The sequence below is a fragment of the Gouania willdenowi genome, chromosome 8 (genome assembly GCF_900634775.1).
Source record: "Gouania willdenowi chromosome 8, fGouWil2.1, whole genome shotgun sequence".
Taxonomy (NCBI): domain Eukaryota; kingdom Metazoa; phylum Chordata; class Actinopteri; order Blenniiformes; family Gobiesocidae; genus Gouania; species Gouania willdenowi.
In genome coordinates this window covers 2,557,078-2,583,494 of record NC_041051.1, presented here as the reverse complement: position 1 = coordinate 2,583,494, position 26,417 = coordinate 2,557,078, and the positions used below count along the sequence as shown (strand labels likewise).

Below are 26,417 nucleotides of genomic sequence, written 5' to 3'. Positions count from 1 at the left end.
ACTCGAGTGCGTTCACATGATTTCCTCTGTGCTAACATCCGCTATTTCAACATGCATCTGCACTTTGCCCTGTGCAACATAATACTGATTAAAACACGTAATAGCCAACTCATTCACACAAACACTGCTGATCCAGCTTTAACATTTCATTAAACTACTTTCCAGAACATTCCCCGATAGAGAAAAAAAAATGTTGTGGTGTAACTAACCTCTGTAGCAAATGACGCCTCTGACATGTGCAGCACTGTAAAGTATTTTGACTCAAACTTCAAATGTCATGTGGAAAAAAACTCTTGAGGAATATAAGACACCTAAAACGTTGGTCATCTTTGCAACTAGGGATTTCCCAATACAACTTTTTCACTTCCGATGCATTACCAATATTGGAGCCTTGAGTATTGGCCGATGCCGATATCGTTTCCGATACAATATCAGCACGAATCGTACATACTTTTATGACTTACTTTGTAGTGTGAAATATTAGAAAAGATTTGATCAAGTGATGTTACTCAAACAGAGAACAATAGTCAGCAACAGTAGGGATGAGAAAAACTGACCCATTTATTATTAATTAATTGGTTACATACATTTTAGCCTTCAACATAATATCTACAGTATTCTACAATTGAATAAATATAATATAATATATATCTGAGATTTTATATGCAGTCAGATAAAATCTGATATTTGTTTTCTGGCTGATATTGGACCGATGTCCGATATCAGTTTTGAATTGGGACACCCCTATTTGCAACTATATTTACCTCTCACATTTTTAAAGATGATTATCTTCTTAAATACATATGTATTTACTGTCACAATTTTAAAGTTTTTAATTAATTAATAAAATAAAATAAATTAGTATTCACAATTACAATTTTTTATTTAAAAAAAAAAAAAACTAAAACTACACAAAATAAAATATTTATTTTATTTACCCATTACAATTTTCTAGATTTTCTTTTTTTAACTAAAACATAATACATTAAATTTCTACTTGCCTTTTGCAATTTTTAAAAAGGTTTACAGTATTTTAAAATAAATTTTAAAAAAAAATGTATTTATTTATTTTTACCTTTTTTAAAGTAGCAAGTTTACGAGTTAAGTTCATGATTTTGTCTCCTTTATTTAGCTTAATTCCTGTTCATGGCAAACAATTTTTATGGAGATACCAAAACCCGGAAACATTTCGGAGATATACCAGAAACAGAAGAGTGGATGGACGGAGGCATAAACATTCACAGGGACACACATGGAGATCAGCAAACGGAACGGCTTCATCGGACGGGTGATACTAAGACCCGGAGACGGAGTAAATGCGTCCCCGTACTGCTGCACAGGCTGTAATATCACCAAGTTTATCATTTTACCTGTTGCTAGAACTACTACTGTATCTTTACCAGGGCAGAAAGTATTTATTCCTGGTTATTGTTTTGCAGAGTCTTACTGGGCTTTATTTACCAGTGATTAGTTCCTATCTCTCTCCCTACCGCTTCGTGGTCCAAACTGAAACCGTGTGTTATTGTCCAGCTGCTGCTTCAAAACTACAATCAAAATAAAGGTGAAAACAGTTCTCATGTGTGTTCGTCTGTGTTACATCTGATAATAAAAGGTTTGTTGTGTTTTCCCGATAGACGTGATACGTCACGTTCGCCCACTGTCCAATCAGATACTTCCCAACCCCCAGACCTAAAGCAGAATTAACTAAACCGGTTTTCCATTTATAGGAAGGGTAGGCGATTTTCAAAAGCTATATTTGAATGTAGCCTCCCTGATAGCTTCACCTTTACCCCCCTCACACCCCTCCCTTCTGTGCTCCGTCTCGAAATTGAGAACGAGCAGGGAGAAAGGGAGACGTGATTGGTTAAAAAAAAAAACGGTTGGTTTTTTTTCATTGGTCAAAGTTATTACAGGTTTACAGCTGCTACAGTTGACAGATTTTCTTTATTCCTTTTTCAGAGCACATAACATCTTAATTTCAGTCAGGACATGAAGACAATTTCAACCAAAAACTTAAAAAGTGTATCTGGAGAAAATCGCCTACCCTCTATTTCCATGTAAACACAAAGCAGAACACTTTAATTACGAATGATTTATTTTGGAATAACTAATTTTGAATTAAAAAACATTGTGTAAACATGGTCAATGATGTTATAGAAGAGGTGACAGTACAAAAGACATTTTCAATCATCAGTCTAAAGCTGAATAATAAAGCTTTGTTACCAATTCATTTCAGAAAAGTCTTTGGAGTCATTTATATTAACTTTTAACCTGAAACAAATGTGATAGGCCTTTCACATTTGGGCATCGCTATTTTTGCGATTTCAGTCAATCAGCATTTACATTTCATGTTGTCATCCCATCAGGCTAAATCTTTGTATTTCCGCTCCCACAGAGAGTCTCTGGTGAAATATCATTGCAATCTAAATGTGTTAGTGCTTGAGTAATCACTACGTCACAGTTTGTCAAACATGTCGGCCTCCATGAGCGTATATTTAAAGTGCTTTTCAATTGCATATGCAGCTTCTAAATCACCTCTCTAGCAAAGATTACATTAAGTCTGGGCGATATGGAACAAAATTCATCTCAATATTTTTTTTTCTGCTAAATGGTCATGTACATTTTTAACTCAAAGTCTTACCAGAAAGACAATTCTGGGTTAAAGTTGCTGATGCAAAATGCCCCACAAGTACATTTAATAACATAAACTGCTGCACAATATGTGCCACTTTTGTCTTTTTCTCCAATAAGGGACAGCACGTGTGAGTGAGTTCTGTATTGTGGCTTGTTTAGGGGAAGGTCTAGGTTAGGATGCTCTCAGAATTCTATCTGTGCTTTTCATGTTGTTCTAAGATGTAATGAAAGCAGTGACTCCTAAAATGGGTGTTTTAATAAAAAACAAGCTATAAAACCAAAATGTATTCATATTCAGATTCAGAACACTTTATTCATCCCTGAGGGGAAATGTGATTTCGATTATGGGTAGGGATGCACCGAATATTCGGTGGCTGAATATATTCGACCAAATATTGCAAAAAAAGCAACATTCGGCCTTTGGTTTGGTGAGTTAAAAGCAAGGCCGAATAGTGGCGTGTGACGCAATCAAACAACGTGCAGTAATTTTGAGTCGGAAAACTGTGTTCGCGTTGCTGCACAACCAGCAGCAGCTCCTCCTTTCCACACACAAACACAGCCAGACTCTCTCCTTTCCGCTTACCACTCTCCATCGTCCGTAAACGCGTAAAAGTTGGAAGCCGTTAAATTCCACAACCGAGTCTGTTGTTAGCGCTGTGAGCCACGAATCCGTAAACATCCCCATCGTTTCCTCCTCAGTTTACAAGCTGCATAGGCTGGTGTAGCATTAGCACGGAGTGCTAACAGCTGATGTGTGTAAACAATGGGTTCGTGGCTCCAAGCAGTGACTCCCAACACGATCAGCAGCAGAAAAAGTAGTGCAGTTTGTATTTACATATATGGCAATAAAGTATAATATATATTCTATAATAAACAGTAGTGTTGTTTAAGCTGTAAGATAGTTGGAGAGGGAGGAGCTCACATTCTAGGAGGCGTGTTAGGTGATGTCATCTGCCAACGTGGGTAAAATCCAACTGTCCCGTTGATAGCTGACTTTTTACAAAATGTGGACTTTTTACACTTTGTCCCTCTGAATGAGGCTAAAGGATGTTTATTACTGTAGCAAAACCATTATAAAGCGATTTTTTTCATCATACCGCCACTTTCATGCAATTTTTTTTTTTTTTGATGCATGTTTAGTTTTATTTGAAGTGCTAATATAAATAAAAAAAAAAATAAAAAACTTTGTTGTGCTTTTTTGTAAAGCAAAGGCTACTGGAATATTTAAAAAATGTCATACTATTCGATAAACATTTTTTTTCTTTTAACACATGTCTAAAAATATATTCTAGGTTATTTATGCACTATTAATGTTTAATAAATATAAATATTTGGTATTCGGTATTCGGCCAAGCGTTTATATTTTACTCGGCTTCGGCTCAAATTTTCATTTCAGTCCATCCCTAATTAGTGGTGCACAATTTTTTTTAAAAGCATGACGGGCCGATACCAATTTTGGGCAATCCAGATTTTTTTTTCATAACTGACATCATACACCTTGAATGTTCTTATGTTTCTTATTTTTTTGTAAAACATTGAACAATACCTGTGAAGCAATACAAACGTGTTGTTTTAACTACACATGAGGTAGTTATCTGAAATATAAATTAAAAATTTCGAACATTACTCTCCAAAATACTAAATTACATCACTTCTTTTAGTCTTTCATTTTTCACATTTTAAAAACTAAATAAACGTGTCCAACAGGTTCCACTGCAGACCTGTTTGGAGCTCTTTGACTAAAATAAAGTGCACAGCAGTATTTAGTTTTACAAATGAAGAAAATCACAGGGTTTGGCGTAGGCGATAAAATAATCTACAGGACAAACTAACAAAACATCTTAAACTACAAATAAAGTGTCCTGAGTTTTAAGTTTCCTTGTGGTACAAAAATAAAAAATGTCCAAATGCAGCAGCTTTGTGGATATTTAAATGTAAAAATATTATTCTAAAAATAACTTACAACAGCTGACAGGACAAAAGCTAAAAGTCAAACATTCTACAGAAATAATAAAGTGCAGCATGTGTAACATTTTCACAAGTCACAGGATAATGACAGACACAGGTTAGTTGTTCTCACGCTTATACATTAGTAGAAGGTTTTTATTCATATCCAAAGCCATGAACGCCATCATTTTCCTCATAATAGCTTTGATCTTTTCACTGATAAGTGCTCTCAGCAGTCCCCTGGATCTGTTTACCGCTAGCTTTAGCATTAGCTTGATTATTAGCTTCAAATGCTGCATAGTGAGCGGTGTGGTGGTTTATTAAATGGTGAATGAGGTAGCGTTTTGTTTGCTGCTCTACAGGCTTATTTCCGTGTTACAGGAATTACAAATTGCGATCCTTTGCTCTCTTTTTTTGTGTTAAACTGTCGACATGCTAAGCTAACCGTGCTGTAGCAGAGGCATGCGCAGCACGCACATGCACGCATGAGCTGGTGGGCAGGTCTTTCAGTCAACTAACAGCAGAAGAGGACAGTGGCTGACTTTATGACAGACCTTTGCTGAGGTAGAAAAGATCAGCAGAAAAGATTGGTTTCATATGCAGGGATCGCACGATCGCCGATCCCCCAAAATAAGGGAAATCTGCACCTATCAATCGGTGCATCCTTAGTTTCAGTTACATCCTGTCCAAGAAACATAAAAATCACAAATAACATGGGAGAACAGGAGCAGAAGTACTGTGGGTCGCAAGCCATGAAGACAGCACCCCGTATTTTAGATGAGAAATGAAAAAACATGAGGTAAAAAAAGGGAAAAAGGCAGGTCCCAAACTGTGCTTGTTTATGGAGTTTTCTGCCTTCATTCTGTACAGTTCGGCCCGTCGCAGATGACATGAAATGACCTTAGGTAGAATCACAGACTGTAAAAAGAATGGACGACACACGGGGAAGTGAAGCTTTTATTTTTAGAGCTTCCCCTGCTGACTGGCTGAAGTGTATGTCATAAACCCCTCCTCTTATCAATGATAACGGATGGGATGTGGGTCAAACTGTAAAGTTAAAATACTCGCCATTTTAATAAGTTATTTGAGGTTGAAAAATGGGATTTTACATCATATATGAAGATGATTGACAGCCTCGGGTCTTGCGTAGCTCTCTTTGTGAATAGCATAAGCAGTGACTTAGTGAAGGAAAGCCGAGACGGCATTAAACTTTTCTGTTCAGTTTTTTGGTCTTTTTTGAGCTACTAGTACTAACTTCTACGATCTGAACAAAATGTTGGTAGAATTTCCAGTGGAAAGATACTTATGTTATTGGCGTAGCTTAGCTGCATAATGTAAGTCATCAGGGCAGTACACTAAATGGGCAGGGCAACTGTGCAGACTCTGACGTCAAATTTGCAAGATGGCAGCGCCCCAAGCGCCGTATTTTGGCCTCAAAAACATTAAGAGGGAACAGCTACAGTGCACGCCCACAGGTAGGACTGATTCAGAAAGAAAGTTCCAGGTGGTGTGGGGAAGAGGAGGACGGGGACGGAGCGTCATTCTACACAAACATCCTGGAGAATAGTCAGATGAGCCGGACTTGAACGGCTGGCTTGGGCAGTCAAGTGAGATAAAGTAACGTAATAAAGGTGATATTGTAATCCTCTGTATCACCAAGACATAAATTGCCATAGATCTTGACTCTCGATTACCCAGGCCTAGGTTACAGCTGAGCTGTCGTATTCATTTGCATTGAGTTTACTTTTAAAACTCATTTTCCTCCTAAGGAGCCGGCTGTAATTTGTCAGAAATGCTGAAAAAGAAACATCTAATTTATCACTTTCTTTAACAACTTTTCTCTCTAGGACAATGCTGCTCTAAGTCAATGTAACATGTGGCTCCAAATGAGTGTACTTCATGTCCCAGCTGTTGTGCATATCAACAGTTAGGAAAAAAAATGTCTGTTTTGAGTTTACACCTTTTCTAATTCATTGAATGTGTTTACCCTACTGATAATTATTACTTTCCCTTCACAATACTGTAACACGTTTTTATGTTGTCATCAACAAACTGACGGAAGAGGATTCTTCCCATTATTTCGTTTATTTATTTTATTTTATTTTTTGCTGTTTTTAGGCAGAAAACTCAAAGATAGGACAGAAAACATTATTATAACTATAGCCATAGTTTACCGATCAATTACCACCAGAATTGGGATTGGACACATGTGCCGCCCATAATAAACTGCCAATAATCCTGCAAATTAGTGACTGTTGAAAGACCCGTTACAGAAACTGTATGATGGCAGACAGGATTTAGTCCGTATATGTCTTCTTTATTCTTTGTTGGTTTGATAAGGGCATGAATGGTACATTGATAATGACCTTCAACTTCATACTTCAGATATGACGGGACCCACACATTCCAGTCTGATACCACATAGTTGTTTGCGAGTACATTGCTTCCAAAAATATCTTACTGTACAGTTCTTTTGATCACAAAGTTATTTTCATATAAAGGTGATGTCCCACATATTTATTTTATTTACAGATGATTGAAACCCCTGATTAAAAACAAACACAATGGCCACGTTTACATGAGAGCTTTAATTCCCCTTTAATTCACAGTAAAAGTTCAATCTTATCCAAACTAACCTTGTTAACACCATTCCCAATTAAACTTAAATCCAAATTAAGTGGCTTGTTTATTCAGATTTTAATTCTGAATAAAATAATTCCTTGATCTTGTAAACATTTATTTCCGCTTTAAATTAATTCAGTTTTTTCTGCGCATAATCGTCCCGTCGTGATGACACGCTGGTGACGACATAATACTAGATGGCCACCCGAAGCAAGCGGGACTCAAGCCCAAATTACAATTAAATAATGATTAAATATTTGTAACATAACATTAAAATACAATAATAATATTAAAGCAGTAACATTTAAACACTTAATTATATTGAAATGTATTTTTAAAATGTAAATACAATCAATCATAAAAATATTTAGAAAATACAATTTGTAAAATATAAAAATGTAGCTTTTACATTTAATCATAGCAGAACCAAAACTCTGTGATCATCTCACAGTTCTGTTATAGCAGAATTATATACACATTATATCAATCAACAAGAGCTCCAAACACAGCTGCTCACTTCATAAAGACCCAGGTTAAAGGAATCCAATCTTTGCACTGAATCAGAACATGTAAATACCTCGTCTGCATTAACTCAAATCTTGTAGGTTTTCTGAGAGGCTGATGTTCATACAACGAAGAAGTAAAGTCAGGAAAACTCACAAAAAGCCTGATTAAACAATGAAAAACACGGAGGAATCAAACGATCCAGGAAGAAGACAGACCAATGATGGGGAGGGACTACATGTCTTATTACAGTTATAGAGCAGGTGAGTGTGCAGGGAATTAAACCACAATAAAAAGCACATTTAGTAGTGCCAGTCAGTAGCACACAGTGCTTTTCAGTATTTATAGCTCACTGTTCTTTTGAACTTCCATGGTTTCCACACAGATTGTCTGATGGTAATCGATTTCACGATATATCGCGATTTTTGGGATGCCGATTTTAAATCAATTTTTTTACTTTTTTTTTTTTTTGGGGGGGGGGGGGGGGGGGGTATTTGGCAGTGTGTAATGCCTGCAATATTTATGTATGTACAGATATTTTATTTTCGTATAATCTGATCAGTGTTTAAACTGATACAATAGGATCAAAACATTTTGTTATTTTTGTGCATTGTCAGTAACTCATGGTGCTTTATTCTTAATGTTCTCACAGTTGTTACAATGCCGTCATTATGTTGTCATGGTTACTTTGAGACTTCGACGCAGTAGTTTCAGTGAAAAGAAACTTGTGCTTTAATTTTTCACTTTTTTTCAGTGAAAATGGGCAAAAACACTAATAATAAATAATAAATAGGATGTTTTGAAGCAAATAGTTTTGACTCACTTTGTCCTCTGAATGATCAATATCTTCTGATGAACATATACAGCAACTTGATTTTTCATCTCTACGTTTAATTTTGATATTAACTGGGTAGAATATCGTGATAATATCGTATCGTGACCCATGTATTGCGATACGTATCGTATTGCAACATCCTTGCCACCCCAAGTCCTGACTGTGACCGCCCTTGGGCTGGAGGAGGGTCTTCTTCTACTGATTATTAAAGGTTGTAAATGAATAAAGTAGTGCACTAATGCCTCCTCAGAAGGTGAATTGTTAGGTTTCATTTCTGGTAAACGTGACCCTGTCGTTCTCATTCGTTTATAAAGACCCACGAGCGCGATCGACACAAAATGCCTCTGCGATCAACCGGTAGATCCCGATGGATGCATTGGTCACCCCTGCTGTAGATGAAGGTCAAGCAGCCAATGCACTAACCGCTGGCTTTGATTGGCCAACATACGGTTGTTAGGGATGTAACGATTCACTCAACTCCTGATACAATTCGATTGACGATACTGGGTTCACGGTACGATTCTCACATGATTTACTTTACAAAATGGGACTGTAGACAAATGATGAAAATATTCCTCTATTTTTTTTGGGAAAAAACTAGTAAACACTGTACTATTTTCCTTTTATTTTTCATTGTCAAAAGAATCCCTTGATAAACTATTCAAAACAATGCAATTTAACTAAAAATAAATCTTGAATGAAATAAATAAAGGAATAATACAAATGAAGAAGAAGCCTATTAATATAAATTCTGGTTCTATAGTAAACAATGCAAAACTGCATAATAGTTCTTTTTAAAAAGTGCAACTAAAAATTTATTTTGTGCCTTAACAATAAAAAAACAGTCTGCACTGTATTTACGTCAGATATTTCTTTGGACCAGCAGAGGGCGCTGGTAACCCAGTGGTCGGTTGGCATGCAGACATTCTTGCAGTGAAGAAGAGATGCTATGCGCTAGCAGACAGAGCTAATAGAAAAAACGTGACTTTTACAGATAATGGGGCAAGGAATTATTTATGAACATGTTCAAGAGTAGAAGGCGGCCAGAAAGAAAGTAGTAGCAGATTAAGCCCGCCACCAACACTTCTGAACAAGAGAAGGATAATATATAGAGCCCTCTGCTGTTTAAAAAAGTACTGCGATTCAATTTTCAGAGTATTGATGTGAACCGTGATACTTCTGAATTGATTTTTAACTGCCTTACGATTAATCGTTACATCCCTAACGGTTGTCTATCTCCTTCTCCTGCTCAGCCGACCAAAGTCAAACCGTATGTTATCGTTGAGCGCCTCTTCAAAACTACAATCAAAATAAAAGTGAAATTAGTTCTTATTATGTTGTCTTCTATGTTGTAGCCAAAAAGAAAAGGTTTGTTTTGTGTTTTTTCCCAATAAACATGATAAATTACATTGGCCCCCTGTCCAATCAGAAGACTTCCTAACCCCCAGACCTAAAGTGGAATAGAATAAAGCCAAATACACATGTTTTCCGTTTACACCTCAATTTGGAATTACTATTTCCATGTAAACACAAAGCAGAATACTTTAATTTGGAATAATTAATTAGACTCGGCTTCTGCATTACAATTTTATTTATTTCGGACAAACATAATAAAAAAGAAATGTAACAAGTAACAATTTCTTAAGAGTTTAAAAAGGGGTAGGAAGAAGCAGCAATTTTAATTGTATGAATCTAATATTTACTGTGATAAACAATGTATTATTCTATAGTCTAAGTCTATATACTGTATGCTAGGCGTGTGACAATATCTCGATAAGACTATATATCGCGATATTTTTTCACATGATCGATTATCAATATGCTCGAGCTAAGTATCGATTTTTTTTTTTTTTCCAAACCTTTTCTGCTTTTTCACTAAAATGTGCAGGAACGTCTTCACAGAAAAGTTATCACCATTTGTTGAAGGAACCAATATATTGTTTACTGGAATATTACACTATAATGATGTCACTGGTAAGAAAGACTATGTTTTGTTTACATAAAGCACTATTAGAGATACTTATTCGTTTACATTGATATGTTGACACTTATTTACAGAAATATTGCACTAAAATTGTGTCACTGTTCATAGGACACTTTTTCAGTTTATTGTCTTTCAGAGAAATAAAATAAAAATTGTATTTTTTCACTTAATCTTTTTTTTTCTTGTTATGTCATAGATTATCGTAGATTGATTTCTGACCAATATATTGATAATCGCAGTATCGTCATATTGTGAGATAATCGTTATTGTGAGCTTTGTATTGCGTATCGTATCGTGAGGTACCCAGAAGTTCCCACCCCTACTGTATACTAGGGATGTCTCTAGTCACTTCCGATACGATACCGATATTGCAGCCTTGCATATCGGCCGATACCGATATTGATCCGATATGATATCAGCACAAATCATACATACTTTTATTACTTATTTTGTATTGTGGAATGTTAGAAAAGGTCTGATCAAGTGATGTTACTCAAACAGAATAATAGTCAGGAACAGTACGTTACTTTGTTGGGAGTATGAACCACAGCCACCTATGGCTATCAGTTATGGAGCGAAACATTTTATCTGAGATCTTATATCAGTCATTTTAGATGCAGTCCGATAAAATCCGATATTGGTTTTCTGGCTGATATCGGAACAATATCCGATATCAATATCGGATCGGGACACCTCTAATGTATACATGAACATAGACCTGAACAATATATCGAGATTCACGATATATCAAGTTTTCAATTTTGGCGATATAAAAAATTACAATATCTCCTATATCAATATTTTTTTATTTTATTTTACAGCTTATTTTGTATTAAAATACTTGTTTTGGTTGTCGCTGCTTTAACTACTTCTCAAAAAGCAGAGTTAGATGGATTACTGAGTGCATCCTAACCCAGACCTTCCCCTAAACAGAACTCACTCATACATGCTGTCCCTTACACATACCGTGCAACTGTTTGTTAATAAATGTGCCTGTGTGGCATTTTTCATCAGCAAATTTAACCTAGAATGTCTATTCTGGTAAGACTTTAATGAGTTAAATATAGAGATTTATATAGTATATCACCATTTTGAGTAAAAATATTGAAAAATGAATTTCGGTTCATACCGCCCAGTTCTACATGAACATAAAAACTCGAAGGGAATTGCTCAATCATTAAAGGCCTCAAACTGAATTAGGCTCCATGCACCAAATATTAATGGAAAATAAAGAAATGATGCAGCCATACAATTGTTTAATTCATTGATGTGGTTGAGACTGACCTCTATATTTATTCAAAGTAGGCTGTAGGGTTGATGGATGTGGATAAATTAGCTGGTAAAAGGCTGCAAACACCCCAGATCAGTGTTTTTTGGGGGTAATGCAGCAGTAAAGGAAGGGAACAGAAGGACTGGTTTGTTTTGTTGGTGAATCCAAGCTGCAGTGTGAGGCATGAGAAAAGGCATTTGCATACAGCTACAATGGAGCCGAGACGTCGTCAGAGAAGCAAAGAAACGCTCCTTGAATAATACAGGACAGACGAGTCCCACCGCCCCGGGGCTTTAGCAGCAGCCAGAGCCCAGACCACACCGAAAAACAGCCCGAGTTGGCCGAGAGGGAGGCAGCAGGCATTGTGGTGGAGGCTGTTACCTGCTATTCGTCGCATAGGTCTGTGTAGGCGGGTAAGCTCGGCTCTCTCCCCCGGGAAGGAACAATGAAGACAAGCGGGCTCCGCTGCTGCACCAACGCCGCAGAGTCCGAGCGAGCATTACATCCACGGCTCAGCCCCGCGGCCTCGCTCCTTCCACGTACACATTAGCACCGAGTACAAAGTTTGGACTCGTTTTATTTTGGCGTTGACAGTGAGGACCCGACGAATGACGTCAGCACGCAGCGCTCCCCGTGCGTGCACACGCCCACCCGGCACGGCTACACCCACGAGGAACAAAGACAGCAACGTGCTGCAGTGGAATCCTGTTTCTGCTCATCAACTACACAATACTACTACACAACACAGATACTAAAGGACACAGAGTCAATTCTGCCCCATAATACATGTACATGCGGTATTATCACCAACTTTATCATTGTGCCAGTTATTATCTTTACCAGGGAGCAAATATTTATTCCTGGTTATTGTTTTCAATAGTTTATTTGGGTTGAGTTCATTCTGCTCAAAAACGCATGGAAACCAGTTGTATTTTTATTATTAATTTATTTTAGGGGCGTCCCGATCTAATATTGATATCGAATATCAGCCAGAAAACGAATATCGGATTTTATCAGACTGCATCTAAAATCTCCGATATATATTATAGGCCGTGGCTATTGATACGGAAACATATGAATAGACTGCCTGTCTATTTATACGCAGAACCCCTCATTGGCCAGTTTAGGTCATGTGATAGATGCACCACGTGACTTAAAGTTCCATCAGTTTTTTTTTTAGCTCATATTTATTTTTAGCTACCCCGCTACCCTTTTATTTCAGCCCTAACCCTGACCTTATCCCTAATCGCAACCCTAAAATCTTTATTTCTATTGTATATGTATTTTTAAAGGTGGAATTTGCCGTGTTAAATATGTTAAAATGAAAAAAGATAAATGACAACAGTGGGATTCGAATCTACGGCAGCATAAGCAAGAATTATTGAGTCAGGCGCCTTCGACCACTCAGCCATCCTGACACAGTGAAAAAAACAGGCACATTACGCCTATGTTGGAAACGACCAAAAACGTACCCTTAGTCCCAGGAGCCATTGATCCATATCAATAGACACTACGTACATTATATTTATTCAACTGTAGAATACTGTAGATATTATGTTGAAAGTTAAAATGTATGTAACCAATAGGTTAATAATAAATGGGTCAGTTTTTCTCATCCCTACTATTGTTGACTATTGTTGTCTGCGTGACATCACTTGATCAAACCTTTTCTAACATTCCACACTACAAAATAACTAATAAAAGTATGTATGATTCATGCTGATATTGGTATCAGCCAATACTCAAGGTTGCAATATTGATATCGTATCGGAAGTGAAAAAGTTGTATCTGGACATCCCTATTTTCTATTAATATTTAAAGGTATTACCATATTCAAGTGTCGCCTACATATATGTTCATAAGAGGAACTATGCACAATAATAAAATGATATTTATAAACTTGTAAATATGCAGTAGGAACTCCTCGCCGTTTAATAAATCCATATTAAACTCCAGAAAACAATAACCAGGAATAAATATGTTCCCCCTGGTAAAGGTAGTAGCTCTAACAACTGGTAAAATGATAAACTTGGTGATATTACAGCCTGTGAATGCTGTACCTGGCAGAATTTACTCTGTCTCTAGTAGCCTATATCTCCGAAATGTTTCCAGATGTTTCCAGGTTTTAGTATCTCCCCACGGGTGAAGATATGCTGCAGTGTACATTTCACCTCGTTCCTTGGGCCACAAACTTCCTGAATATGGGTGCAACTTCCTGTTTTGGGTGCCTTGTTTTTTGCTTTTTCTACATCATGTGGAAAAAGCAAAAAAAAAGGCACCCAAAATCTCAGGGAACCGTTTCTGAGCATTGGCTGAAGTGCAAACCAGCACCAGCAAACCAGTACAACAGATTCAACGTTAATAATCGAGCTGAGGGACGACAAATAGAAAATAACCCCTTTTTAGACGATAAGAACATTTAAGAACCTTCGTGTACGCAAAAAAGAGGATTTTTTTTCTCGTCAACAGTGTATTTATATAATATTTTCTGGATTTAAAAAATGTTTGTCACGCCAACAGTGAACTGAGAGGAATTTCAGGAACAGTTCCCTGAGTCAGGGTTCCACAGAGCGCCAGTAATATTTTAAGTACTGTTGAAGAATGATGAATAAGTCTTAGTTTTTAGTCTTTTACAACAGCAACCCTGGAAAAGAGCTTATATTATTATATACAGTGGAGGCCAGTGCAATAGAGGACTTCAGCTACATTCAGACAGCAGGTCGTAATGCAAAATTTTTTACTTTTTTTTTTGAAAAATCATATTTTTTTTGGTGCTCATTCATATTATACGTTAAATGCGACTCTATCAGTCTAGTTCAGGTGTCACCAATCTCTCTGAAACTGTGAGCTATTTCAAAGGTACTGAATAATCCAAAGGGCTAGTTTGACGTACACTTCTTAAATACTTGTATTTAATTAGAGGGAAAGATAATGAAGACTTTAAGTAACTTGAATGTTTAAGTTTCAACTCGCAAACTTTATTTTCCTCAATTTATGCAATTGTTTTATTTTCACTACATTTCAACTTTTAATTTTTGATAAAACATGTGAATTGTTTTACAATATAACAATTTTGTAATATTTTAAAAAAATATATCTTTTTTTTTTTTTTTTTTTTTAAACAAATCCAAATACCAAATTTGCAGCATCTTTCTCAAAATCCAATGTCCACATTCCCCCCATCCTCCACCATGGATGTATTGTTCCCCCACTGCTCCTCCTGGGACACAGAATTCTGACGTACATTTTTAATTAATATTCATAGCATTTCAATATTGTAAAGTTTAAAAAAATGCAAAATATTTAATACATATCATATTTAAGACTTCATAAGAATGTGGCCTGGGTTGGATTTGAAAATGTCAGTTTTGTGCTGTTCAAGCTGTCTTCAGCAGATTAAATACAGGTCGCAAATGGGCAAAAAAAATGCAAAAAAAAACTGGATTTGGGCCACATTTTCCTGCAGTCTTACATTATCATTAAATTTGTCTATGAAGGTTCTCAGTCATCTGGGTCATGTTGGTTCTGACTACAAGTCTAGTTGCCTCAACTAAGCTACCAGTTAGCATGTCCACCTCACTGCAAGAAGGTTGTGGGTTCAAGCCCTGGAGTGGACACTTGGGTCCTTTCTGTGGGGAGTTTGCATGTTCTCCCTGTGCTGCATGAGTTTGCTCCGGGTACTCCGGCTTACTCCCACAATCCAAAAACATCACTTTTAGGTTGATTAGCGTCTACATTGCCTGTAGGAGTCAATGTGAGTGTGAGTGTTTGTTTGTCTGTGTTGCCCTGCAATGGACTGGCGCCCTGTCCAGGGTGTACCCTCGCCTAGCTCTCAGTGTGAGCTGGAGATAAGCACCGGCAGACCCCCGTGACCCTGAAATAGGACAAAAAAACAGTGCTGCAGAGATGGTGGACTTTCAAAAGATTAGTTCCATGTGTAAAACATTTCAAATAATAACAAAGTCCTCCTGCATCTAATATTTGTAGCATGTTTAATAGGGGCGACCGTGGCTCAGGTGGTAGTGGGTCGTCTTCTGATCGAGAGGTTGGGGATTCGATCCCAGTACCTGACTATGTGTCGAAGTGTCCTTGGGCAAGACACTGAACCCTAAGTTGCTCCCAGTGGTCGACTAGCGCCTTGCATGGCAGTCCTGTCCCACTGGTGTGTGAATGTGAGAGTGATTGGGTGAATGAGCTGATATGTAAAGTGCTTTGAGACTGTTTCAGTGGTGATAAAGCGCTATATAAAATCAAGTCCAAGTCCATTTAATAAATATTTTTAAGTTTAATGACTGTTGCCAACAATGTAGTTCTATATCACTTCTTTACTGATATACTAAAGCTTGTTGAATACAGTAAATATCGTTCGATCCTGGTATTCTGGCTTCCTCAAGGAACCCTGAGTGTAGGAAGACGTCTGTACAGAATATGAATGAATGAATACTCTCTAACTGCTACTTCTTCTACAACACAGGAAGTTGGCTCATTATCACTCCAGCAAACATGTGGATAAAAATGACAGAGACTACATCCATATATTTGCATTTCCCATGTCTTTTATTTTGTTAAAAGCCATGAGGTGGTGCAGTGGCATTGTTATAAAAAATGGAGAACAAGAAGTGTTGCTCTGAAACACAGCTGAACTTCTGACTCAAGATGTAGCTTGCCTCCACCAGTATAACTGCAGGTGTAGAAATGAATTATAAAGTGCTTTAGTTTCAATTCCTACAATGTAACTTTATGATATTATTATTGAACATTAGTCTTTAAGTGTATTGATAAAGTCAGACACTGATGTGAGATGAAAAGGCATGATTTACTGTTTCTGCCTGAGCTCAACCCAAAGCCCTCAAATAAACCCTTTTTAACCAAAAAGATCTATCATAATCTAGATAATAGAAAGCACCATGATCCACTGTTGCACTGCAGTTCAGTTTCTGCTCTGCTACAGGCAGGAAAACCCTACAGAGAGTAATAGCTGCAAAGAGGGCCATTGGTGACCCATTGCCAGCTTCAGTAGACATAAGTACCAATGCATCAAAAAGGCCATAATGGGAAACATCATGTGGGACTCATGTGCCATCACTAATTTGTTCTCTGGTCCTGCAGCAGAGCATCCAGACAGTGTAACAGGCTTTATTAACCACTGCACTCAGACCACATTTCTCATCCAGCACTTTATAAAAATAGCCAGCACTGTACTCACACCATGCTGGTCTTTGAATGGATATCAGGTTTTGTTTGAACTTATTAAAAACAAAGTTCATAATTGAGTTTATGAATACATTACTGCTGGAAATGATAATTAGAATGTGAATCTTTGGGTGTCTCATGATTCGATTTGATTCTTAGGGTCACAATTCTTGTTTTAACCCATTCTCCATTCATACATTGATACAATGCATAGTGTGTTATGGCAAATTATGGCAACAAAATAATTCAGTTTGTATAAAATAATTTTAAATAAACTGACTCCAATGATCACACAAAGGCCAACTTAAGACACAAGGCAACATTTATTCATGCTAAACAAATAGAAACTTACTTACTGTACAAGAAATAACTTGCATAAATAAAAGCTGAGGCCAGCTGCCTCTTTCTTCCAGAAGTTAAATAATAAACTGTACACAAATAACACAAATTGGTGTTTTGTGTGATTTTCCAAAATAGAACCTTTTTTTACTAAGTCTCAATTCTCAGTGACTATAAGAATACGTTAAAGCATACAAAAAATAAAGCTTCTGTTAATAAATAAAGTTGCTTAAATAAAAGCTTAAGCTGGCTGGTTTTTTCTCTCTCATAAGGTGCTCATTTCAAAATACACAACAATGAACCTGGTGTTTTCTTTGATATTTCAAAAATAAATTTGTACAAATAACACTGCAAACATTCACTGGTATTTTATGTGATTTCTCAACAAATCACACAACAAGGGTGGACACATGTTGGTCTTGGTGTTGAGGATTACACAGTCCAGAATTGTCCATGTGGGATTACTGTCCCTCAGGAACATCTTGGTTCTTTTGCAGAAAAAGAAGCTGATCAACGTGTTCTGGACTGAGATTACTTCGCTGTGCTGTCACAATATCTCCAGCGGTAGAGAATACTCTTGTGTTTTTTGTATTGTTTGACTTACAATAAAAAAATAATTTAAAAATATATTTATTTTTTAAGTTGATGAATTGATTTTGAACTGTGAATGATCAGAATTGCTATTCTCATGTGAATATAGTTTCCCCCCCACCCCTAATGATAATTCTCATTCAGGACTGAAACTAGAATTTGTGTAACAAAAAAAAAACCAACGGTATAAAAATACAAAGGTGCACGGAAAAATAAATGAAGTTTAAAAAGTTTCAAGACGTGGAGATAGGCAACGATATTTGACTCTCTTGCATCTCGTTGCTGCTTAGACACTGCAGTGTTGACAAGATGGAGGACAGCGTGGAGATAACGGAGGCTCTGTCGATTTATAAGTCACATTGGTTGTGAAAACAATCCGGCAGAAACAGTGAGCGAGCAAACTGCGGTCAGTGCGTTTGTTTGGAAATGGACCAAGGTGTCCCTGGAGCGGCCATATTGGAACACATCTGAGCACTAAACTGTGTTCTAAGCAGAGGTTGAGACAGAGCATGGAAAGAAAACATTGATGTTCACTCTCAGGTGTGATTTACGTTTCTGTTACGTTGAGCCCCCTGTGTCCTCACACGGGTCCCAACACAGCAACACATTTTAACAGAGATCCTCTGCATTTCATCAAGATTCTACTTGCTCCTCTAAAGAAAAAGACCCCATAGAGAGGGCTGATAGAGTAGCTATAATTACAGACGGCTGGCCATCATGTGCTACATGACAGTTATGGCCCAAACCATTGAGACGATGGTTTAAAAATGAAAAGCTACTTTCTCCAAACGCGAGCGATGTTTGAATCATACAGGCCAAAACTTTGGTGCAGTACTGAAAGAGGAGCTAATGAATAGAAAGTCCAAATTATAAAGGCCCAGACAGAAGCTTTCAAAACTTTTATGTTTGAAAAGTGAGGAATAATAGCGTGGAAAAAAAAAAAAAACAGTTAGATTGTCTTGCAGTCAAATCGTTTTTTATCAACAAAGATTTGTTACACACTTGTTACTCTTCATTTGGGAATTTTTTTGCTATTTTTTTATGTCGTATCGTGAGTAGTTTGTATCGTGAGCCCTATATCGTGTTTCATATCGTATCGTGAGTTGACTATTTTGTTACACCCCTACTCTCATGCACTACTGATGCCAGTGTGAAATCTATAACAAAGTCACATTTCTGGTGTTTTAATGGAAATTGTGCCAAAACAATGGCAGATGTTTGATATTGTGGCTTTCACAGAAACACACAAATACATGTGAGTGACATTCCTCAAGCAAACCAGAACAAAAATGGCATCAACGAGCCTTCTTTCTTGTAAAGAAACACAAGAAATCACGCTAAGAATGAAGTAAAAACACTTTGGAATTATCAGAAATGTAATTTTAAACATTCTAAAAGATTTCCAAACCCACAATGCAATGCTCAAAACCTATATATGGTACTTTGAGAAGCATTTGTGAGCCACTGTTTGTGTTAAAGCATTTCCCATCGAAAGACAATATCCTGAAAATCATCAAATGTGGACCTAAATGGTAATAAAATGTATGATGGTGTAACGTGTGTTAGTGTGTTAGCAGGCAGAAAGGACCGGGGGTAAGAGATTCAGGGTAAGCTAAGGCAGGTCTGAGCTGAGCTGACAGGACCATGAAGTAATGGGTAAAAAAGCACCAGAGACAGCCTGTGCTGTGTCTCCAACCATTACCTGCTCGGATGGATTTGTTATTAGAAATAACTCCAACTTAAAGGAATCCTCCACAATTTTTACAAATGTGGCCTAAAACATTTGAAATGTCCTTATTAAAAGATCAATGCCTAACAAAACCCATTATTTTGCCCCATATTTGTTTTATTAACTTTTAAAATGGGACTACTTTGCCATGTGCGCCGCCATGTTGAAATGACGTCATTGATGACGCCAATCTCCCCTTTTAGTCCATTGAGTTCTATAGGAGGTGAAGCATTCAGGATCTTTTAGCAGCTTTTTCAGTCAAAATGACAACTTGTGCTGCTCTAAGAATCAGGTGGATGTAAACCTCTTTTGTTTACCAAAATGTATTATTATAATTTTTTTCTACTTTGTCTGCACATGCTGTCGAAGGTCAACACTACAAGAAGTGCAATTTTTTAAAGACAGCAATGCATGTTTTGTTATTGCAATTAAATAAATGAATTTATTTAATTGCATTATTGTGACCATCACTAGCCCTCCCTAAGGAAGGGTATGAAATACTTCATGGGTGAGGGTGAAGGGAACAGAGAAGAGGGAGTCAGGGTAGGAAATGGAACAGGTGGGAAAGGGTTAACTGCTTTACTGAGCCGCAGGGCACCCCTCCGGGACCGGGAACCTCCGAGGGTGTGCCTCCGGGCGAAGCCCACCAGGGAGAGCACCCCCACCCCAGCCCACGAACCAGCCACCATCCAGCAGGACCGCACAGCCCCAGACGGCGCAAGGACAGAGCCTGCCACTGGACAGCGCAAGCCACAAGGTGACGCCTACCACCAGTGCGCCACCAGCCAACGGCCGCCACGAGCGAAAAGGAGGCACACCAACAGCGCACACCTGGAGTGGTATAGCAACCTCCAGCCAAAGACGCCTGGACCCACCTATCCGGTTCAAACCGTGCCATCACTGTGGGATGTTGAGCAAGTCCCTTAACCCCAAACTGCTCCACAGGCGCCGCAAAATGGCTGCCAACTGCTCCTCAGGGATGGGTTAAAATGCAGAGGACAAAATTTCAATATATGTGTAACAACATATACATGACCAATAAAAGGCTTAAAGCCCAATTTAATTTGATTTAATTTATCTTAATGAATTTATTTCAATTTATCCCCACCCCAACCCCGGCTCGGACGCCAGCACCTCTCCAGCGCGTCCACCCCCACACAGGCCGTCCCCTGCCCACACACCACATGGGATAGCCCCCAAGGCAAACCGTACCCAAAGGGAAGAGGCACTTCCATGTCCCGCAAGGCCGACACTGCTCGGAGAGACTCCACAACACCCCCAATGCCCCCCAGAAGCCTACCACCCCGCCACGCCCGACCGCACCACCCTGATGTATTTGTACTCAACATGGTGTCCCAGCCATCTACAGAGGGGCTGGGCCCCCACCCAACAGGCCAAAATATGTGACCCCACCCCGTGCCACTACATGCCACAAGCGTGGTTTCCTGTATTTACATGCAACCAGAGCTGGTCTTCTCTTCTTCATGCCGCCTACAAAACAGCAGAGTTGGAACTGTCGCCCCTTGCGGTCACAGATTTTTTCGGCTCACTGACTTTATTTATCCAATTTTGGCAAACAAAAGGTTTACATTAACTTTTTTTTTACTTTTACTGATTCTTAGAGCAACCCAAAGCAGCACAAGTCTTCATTTTGACTGAAAAAGCTGCTAAATGATCCTGGATGCTTCACCTCCTATAGAACTCATCAATGACGTCATTTCAACATGGAGGCTCACAGACTCGAAAACAGAAAAGGAGTCCCAAAAAACGTTAACGTTAATAAAACAAATAATTATAATAATAATAACATTTTGTTAGGCATAGATCTTCTAATAAGGACATTTCATGGTTTTAGGCCACATTAGTAAAAACAGTGGAGGATCTCTTTAAGAACTGTTTACAAGCTCAGTTTTCTACCATGGCTTATGGTTGATATGGGCATAGATATTCAGTGGAAAATGGTACATTTTTCCATGTCTGGGCATTCCTTTCGGTTAAATACCCGGTACTCTTCAAAGTCAATATACCTTATATACACAGGAGCCACAAGCAGGCTCCAGTTCGGCACTTCCTCCCACTCATCCTTCAAGAAGATTCCAAAGGGGATCAGGCAGTTTAAAGCTGTCTAAAACCAGCAGGTTGTGGGTTTTACTTTTAACAGCTGACATCTGCTTTTACTTTAAAGAAACAATCGGCCACTTTTGGTCTCAGGCTGCATAAGAATATAGCGTCATGTTCATGTTGTGGCATCATGTTCTAATCACTTTTACTCTGTTTCCTGTTGTGCCTAAATGTTCCCCAAATAAATATCAGAAATGTTTTTAAATACCTAGACAAAATAATAATAATGTCTCTGTAAAGCAAGGAATCTCTATGTGTCTGTGTCTGTGTGTGTGCTCCTCAAATATCTCTGTGGTCCAGGATCAGACCTGAGAGTTTCAACATGGCTGCTGCTTGGTTCAAGGGTGTGCAATGTCAGATTTGTTTGGATGCCCCACCCCCACGCCCCACCTCCAGAGTCGACAGACTCAGTGATGATGTCATCAGTCCTAGCTCTACAGTGATGATGTCATCAGTTAGAACATTAGATCATTAGAACATTGGTCCTAGCCAATCACTGCAGTGTGCGGCAGAGCCAATCACTGGAGAGCCTACCCCTATGCCCCACCCATTTTGGAACATTGTAACATTGGAATATTAGAACATTAGAACATTGGTCCTACCTACAGGGATGATGTCATCAGTACTACCTTAACAGTGACTGTTGCTTTCAGAACGTGCGCATGGCTGCTGCTTGGTTTCACGGGTGTGTGATTTTGGATTTGTTTGGACGGTATTATACGTTAATAAATTATCTTTATTAAAACAAGGAATCTCATAAATGCTTTACAAATTCTGTGTGCATCCAAACTGGCTGTTGTGGGTTAATGACACTAAACGAGTCCGGACCGAGTCTGTTCTGGTCGTAGGAGATCCGGATCTGCGAGGACAACGAACTGGAATTTGAATAGATAGGGTTCAACTCCCTACAGTGTCTTTGCTAAAAGCCAAAATATATGAAAACACTATATATCACTCTACACATTTCACAACAAACCTTAATGTCCCTGACGTCCCACCTTCAAACTCAACCTCATTTAACCATCCATGAAAAAGCTACTGAACCTCCCACTTTTCTATAGTGATACATACTTCCTACAGGCACTGCACTAATAATAATAATAATAATAATAATAATAATAATAATAATAATAATAAATCATTTGAAAAAAGGCTTTGTTAGAGCTTGAAAAACATGCTGAAAGAGTTTGATTCTGCCCACGTCAGGATACAGAAAACTGTACAACTAGAAATAGGAATGAAAGACAACACACACACACACACTGTGCGTTGGTGTGTCCAACCACAATGCCTCAGAGCCGGAGGTCGCCACAACGTGATAACAAGTTGTTAGTGAGCAAGTTGCTGTTGTCTTGGCAACAGGTTGACTATTGTCTTCTGACAGACACGTTGTGAGTCATTCAGCGGAGCGACAACTTTGGGCTGCCTGTCTGGTTCCTACACACACACACACACACACACACACACACACACACACACACACACACACACACACACACACACACACACACACACACACACACACACACACACACACTAGTTCTAGATCCTTATGAGCCATCCAGAGTTTATTTTATGCTGTGAATGTATTTATATGGTTTCCTGCATTATTTTCTTTTTTTTACACTTGCGTTTTGGTAAAAACTGGAATAGCAGCTGTGCTTCTTCCTGTTTGAAGAAAATTCCGGAGAATTGTTGTTCAGCGTGCTGCACTGTGTCCTGAGTCATCACAGCCTGTCATTCCTGGGTAAGAGGTGTGGTTTTACGCCCTTAACTCTATTATGTGTTGGCGCGTTTCATTCATTCTTGTGTTGCTGCTGCTGAACTGATTAAACTGCCACAATTGCGTAATTGATAATTAATTACAATTATGCCGTAATTGTAATTGAAATTGTAATTTTAAAAATGTGTTGCTGTAGCAATCGTAATCAGTCTTTTCACACTCGTACTGATTCAGTTTTTCCGCATTAGGTCAAAGGTCAAGAGGGATAAACTCGCCATTTACACATATGTAGTTAACAATTGTTAAAATATGTTTCATTATCAAGCTTTCTTACATTTTACCATTGAAAAAAAAATAATTACGGGGTATAGTGACAAAAAGGTTTCAGACGCCCACACCAAAAATATGAATACCTATATTTTCATTGATTAAGAAGCCAAACAAAAGGTAATCAATAGTTTTTACTGTATTTTACAGCTTATTTAAGACCCGTTATCATTAGAGATGCTCACAGAAAGCTAACACAAGAGGAAGGTTAACTTTTTAGGGTTATTTATTTCAGGCTCAGTAATTGTGAATAATTGTAATTGAATTGTAGTAATTGAGAGCGTAATTATAATTGACTTTCTGAGGATTAAAAATATCTGTATTTTAATATTAATTGAAAAAATGCTGGTTTTTGTAATCATAATTGAATTGCAATTGAAAATGGGTAATTGAAAACGTAAATGTAATGCTGGCCTTAAAGCTGCACTATGTAGAATCCTCTGTTTTGAAACTGAAACTTAGCCTTCCTTACCGGTGTCCTTATGAACGCTTTCAGTGACTTTTTTCCCAGTGACAAATGGATGGATTTTATTTTGTGTTATTGGAGATTTTTTTCTGGTGTTTTAGATAATCTGACTGCTCACGTATCACTTTAGTTACTGTCCTGAGCCGCGGCCGCTGTCGTCAGCTCGTCCCGCCCACACAGCTCACAGAGTCGGCTGTGATCTCACCTGCCTGATGCTCAGAGCAGAGTGACAACCAAAACTCTGCATCCAGACGATAAAATGATTTCACCTTGGATAAGCTTCTCTTTTACACACGATTTATCCCGTCTGTTCTCACTCTCCATCTGACACCAGTCCGCCAATGTACTTTTCCTACCCAGGGTACGTGAGCTTGCCTGACTTCAATCAAGCAGCCAATAGTAATGCCCAAAACAGCTCATGGAGCACACATGTTTGTAGTAAGATCTCAGATTGGCTGACATCCAGCGTCACAATAAAACTTCATTTACAGAGCCATTAGAAGGAGCTCAGAACTCAGAACACTTTGGATAACAATATTTTCAAAGACGAAAAAAACGTACATACTGCAGCTTTAACTGCTCAAATGGACTCCAATAATAGTATACAAATTCCTTGAATGTTAGCGTGGTTTAATACACTAATAATATTGGTTACTGTGATTTATTTATACATTTTTACCTCCGCCAAGAGCTAAGCGCAGAACGGAAGGTTATGTTTTACCCTGCGTTTGTCTGTCTGTTTGTCTGTCTGTCTTTGTCTGTTAGAAAGATAACTTGAAAGGTTATGAACGGATTTGGATGAAATTTTCAGGAAATGTTGGTAATGGGACAAGAAACAGGTGATTACATTTTGGTGATGTTCTGGATTACCAAAAATGACAAAATACCAAAATATAGGAAAATTGGAGCTGTACCTGAGCCTGAACCTGCACCTTTAAGCGTGGTGGCTTATGGTTAATGTAGTAGTGGTAGTGAAGTGCATTGTGTGTATGTCTGGCCTGGTACTCATGCTGTACTTGGCGGAGGTCTGCACTTTCCTAGTGCTCTAGTTTATACCTATTTTGTGCCTCTTTTGTTTGTACTTACTTATTTTTCTTTTTGCTTGCATTCAATAGATCTTTTGTTAGCCATGAAATTTTTCTAATCTCTTTGTTGTTGCACCGTTGCATTGGGCAATTCTTGTCGTACAATGAGGTGAATGATTCCAGAAAGAAGTTTTAAGCTGCGTTTACATCAGACTGTTGATGAATTAGTTCCCAGTTCTGAGCAGCCATGTCATTTCTTAAAGCAGGTATTGTTTCTTCTCTTTTAATCCTACTACACTGGAGGAAATAACTATTTGTTTTCCTGCTGATTTCTTAAATTTGACCGAAAATAAAGAAGTGAGCATTATGATATTTATGGTACTTGTATTTAAACAAACAGGGACATAAGATTTAAAATTTAGATCCTCTCCTAATCCTGAAGTTGCTAAAGTTTCAGTTCCTTCCACAAATTAAGCTCCAGAGACTGGCTAGACAACTTCATGACCTCAATGTGCGTCTTCTTTAGCCACTCCTTTGTTGCTTTGACTGTGTGTTTCGGGTCATTGCTATGTGTGAAGACCCGTCCGAGATGGCCATCAACGACCCATCCTCAGTGCACGTGGCCCCATCCATCAACCCTTCAATGCGTTGAAGTTTTCCTGTCCCCTTTGCAGAGAAACAGCCACAAAACATGTTTCCTCCTCTATGCTTGATGGTGGGGATGGTGTTCAACATTTCTCTCCCTCCAACATGGCGACTCAAGTTTATGCCAAATAGTTTAATTTTGGTCTCATCTGACCACATTTCCTTCTCCCAAGCCTTCTCTGAATCATTTAGCTTTTTCATTGGCTATGATGTGCCTTCTTGAGAAGAGGGACCATGCGGGCAGTGCAGGATTTCACTTCATTACGTTGTAGTGTGTTACCAATGGCTTTATTGGTGACGGTGGTCCGAGCTGCCTTGAGATCATTATAAAACTCCTCCCGTGTAGTTCTGGTCTGATCCCTACCCTTCTCATCCTTAGCCCCACGAGGCTAGACCTTACATGGAGCTCCAGACGCAGGCGATTGATGGTTTTTTTATATTTCTTCAATTTTCTTACAATTG

The 26,417-nt window shown here is 38.2% G+C and overlaps 1 protein-coding gene across 3 annotated transcripts in view; it reads right to left on the bottom strand.

The window, feature by feature from the left end:
- The window catches only part of tlcd4b (TLC domain containing 4b), a 50,375-nt gene extending 37,971 nt beyond the window's left edge, over positions 1 to 12,404 (bottom strand). Inside the window, exon 1 of one of the 3 annotated variants that reach the window (XM_028456041.1) lies at positions 12,178 to 12,404. In XM_028456041.1, coding sequence (XP_028311842.1) covers positions 12,178 to 12,296 — 119 coding nt within the window. In that variant the 5' untranslated portion in view covers positions 12,297 to 12,404. The remainder of the gene's footprint in view (positions 1 to 12,177) is intronic. The other 2 variants (XM_028456040.1, XM_028456044.1) reach the window with 2 other exon arrangements.
- Positions 12,405 to 26,417: the final 14,013 nt, after the last annotated feature.